Source organism: Perkinsus marinus (genome assembly GCF_000006405.1).
Source record: "Perkinsus marinus ATCC 50983 genomic scaffold scf_1104296942052, whole genome shotgun sequence".
Lineage (NCBI taxonomy): Eukaryota > Perkinsozoa > Perkinsida > Perkinsidae > Perkinsus > Perkinsus marinus.
Genome location: NW_003212285.1, coordinates 1 through 1,898, shown reverse-complemented (window position 1 = coordinate 1,898; position 1,898 = coordinate 1). Strand labels below are relative to the sequence as shown.

At 49.8% G+C, this 1,898-nt stretch overlaps 1 protein-coding gene across 1 annotated transcript; it reads right to left on the bottom strand.

The window, feature by feature from the left end:
- Window positions 1-1,355: 1,355 nt before the first annotated feature.
- Pmar_PMAR004955 (hypothetical protein) lies at window positions 1,356-1,569 on the bottom strand (the record flags this gene model as incomplete). Its single annotated transcript, XM_002781505.1, has 1 exon — window positions 1,356-1,569. A coding segment is annotated over one exon (214 nt), but the record flags the coding sequence as incomplete, so codon positions are not given.
- Window positions 1,570-1,898: the final 329 nt, after the last annotated feature.

The following is a 1,898-nucleotide window of genomic DNA, read 5'->3' as shown; positions in this document are numbered from 1 at the left end:
GGGCGAGCGATAATCAGAACTGCTCACACTGGGGCCTCCATGAGCTCTAGTTCGAGCCAAGTTCAGGCTCTTATTGGTGCTTATAGGTCCGACCACGGTATTGAACCTGCGCCATGATGGTACGCGATGGCGCCGCCATCCGTAATTAACCCAATCTATACTTGTTGAACATCCGAACTCATAATGGGACTACACAGAATGATAGGTTGAGTCGTAACCGCACATCACGCACAGTATCATACAGAGAAAATTGTGGAAAGTTATGGCGGGAAACGTTCAGCGCAATCATTGCCTGCTGTACTTGCCGGTTGTCACGCTCTAATAGTACAGGTGATGCACCTTGATGTTTGCGTTTCTCCTCCTTCAAGTCTTTCCTCTAACGTAACATCAGTGATGTTTGAGGTACTTGCGGTGTGTACGAAAGTACTGAGTACTTTTGAGAGTACTCAGTCTCACTCAAACGAGTGTGACACTGCAGATTGCGCGCGCACAACGAACCGGGCTTAACCGCGCTACGACCCTGCCTTACTCAAGATACAAAGTTTTCACGGCAATTGATGTTCCTATGTGCGAAAAAGAAGTTACCATTAATTCGCAATCGAAGTTCCTGAATCTCTTTGTCGAAAATGGAGTCCCTAAACCGATATGTTGACGAAATTGTAGAGAATGTCATGTATAGGCCGTACAATTCGGGATAACTCGAGCCACGTGCCGTGTGCGTCTGCGTGCTACTTTCGCACGCAGACCCAAGTTCTGGTATGCAGGGATGGGCATTCGCCTCTGGGCTGATCCCGGCCGACCCGGACCCCGGGTGGCCTACAATTGGCCGCCCCGTCCCGCCCGACCAATACCCCGGCTTCGTGAATTACCCTCCTGTCCCGACGTGATTTCCGGTTCCCCGGCCGGAATTTCCGGCCCGGAAAGTCGGAATCCCTTGACTCCCTAGGCTCTACACTCCATAAGAACGCAACATGCGGATAAAATTGTGTACTTATCATGATCGTGCATTGAAAGAATTACTACACTAATGAATCTAATCACCCCCTAGCAACACTCTGTTGCCAATATCCTCATGGCTGAGCCATGATGGCTCACGAATCGAGTCCATAGTGTAGACTCTGTAAGTGAATCTACTAAGCATGTCAAATTGATATTGTTAATAATGTGTTATGCAATTACTCTAGCAGTTTAACTGCTGCAGTGAGCCACTGGCTCGACAATGAACATGAATTACGAGCGTAATAGAACCAAAGTTCGGAGGCGGTCGGCCGTAAGCCTTGAACGCTCCCGACGAGACAAGCACCCCGCTAGACTGAAGACTGATTCTGAGGACACGCTAGTGCAAGGGAAGCTACCTAAAAGCTTAGCGACAGTGCTGACAGGCGACAAGTCATCACAGCGTATCCAGAAACGCTCGTAGCGGGATGATTTGGCATCCCTCTCAGCGTGCTTGGTCTTCTTCTTAGGCGGGGAGCTACTGTCCGATGGGACAGCGAAACTGCGAGCTCTCATCTCGTATTCACAGAAGATAGTCATCATCTCATCCTCGTAACGCTCCTCGGCACTCATTCGATGGTGCTGTTGATCTGCCGGCTGGTCGAAAAAGTCATTGATGAGACTGTCGAACGAGTCCACTGGCTTCTGCTGCGAGTCCATCTCACTAGTCTTCTTCTCCGTATCTTCACATTTATCCAAATTGAGAGCCTCTAAGCATTTAAGTGTTGCTTTTCGCCCCTCCACGTCACTTACATGATACGGGTCATTAGCGGGCTGGCGAGATCGAGTCGTAGGGTTGAGATAGTACGCAGCCTTCACAAAGTCGCTCTCAGTCAAGTAGGCGAAGTAGTGGTTTAGGCGGTCCAGAAGCACATCCTCGAGGTCTCTTACCGTGCGAACCT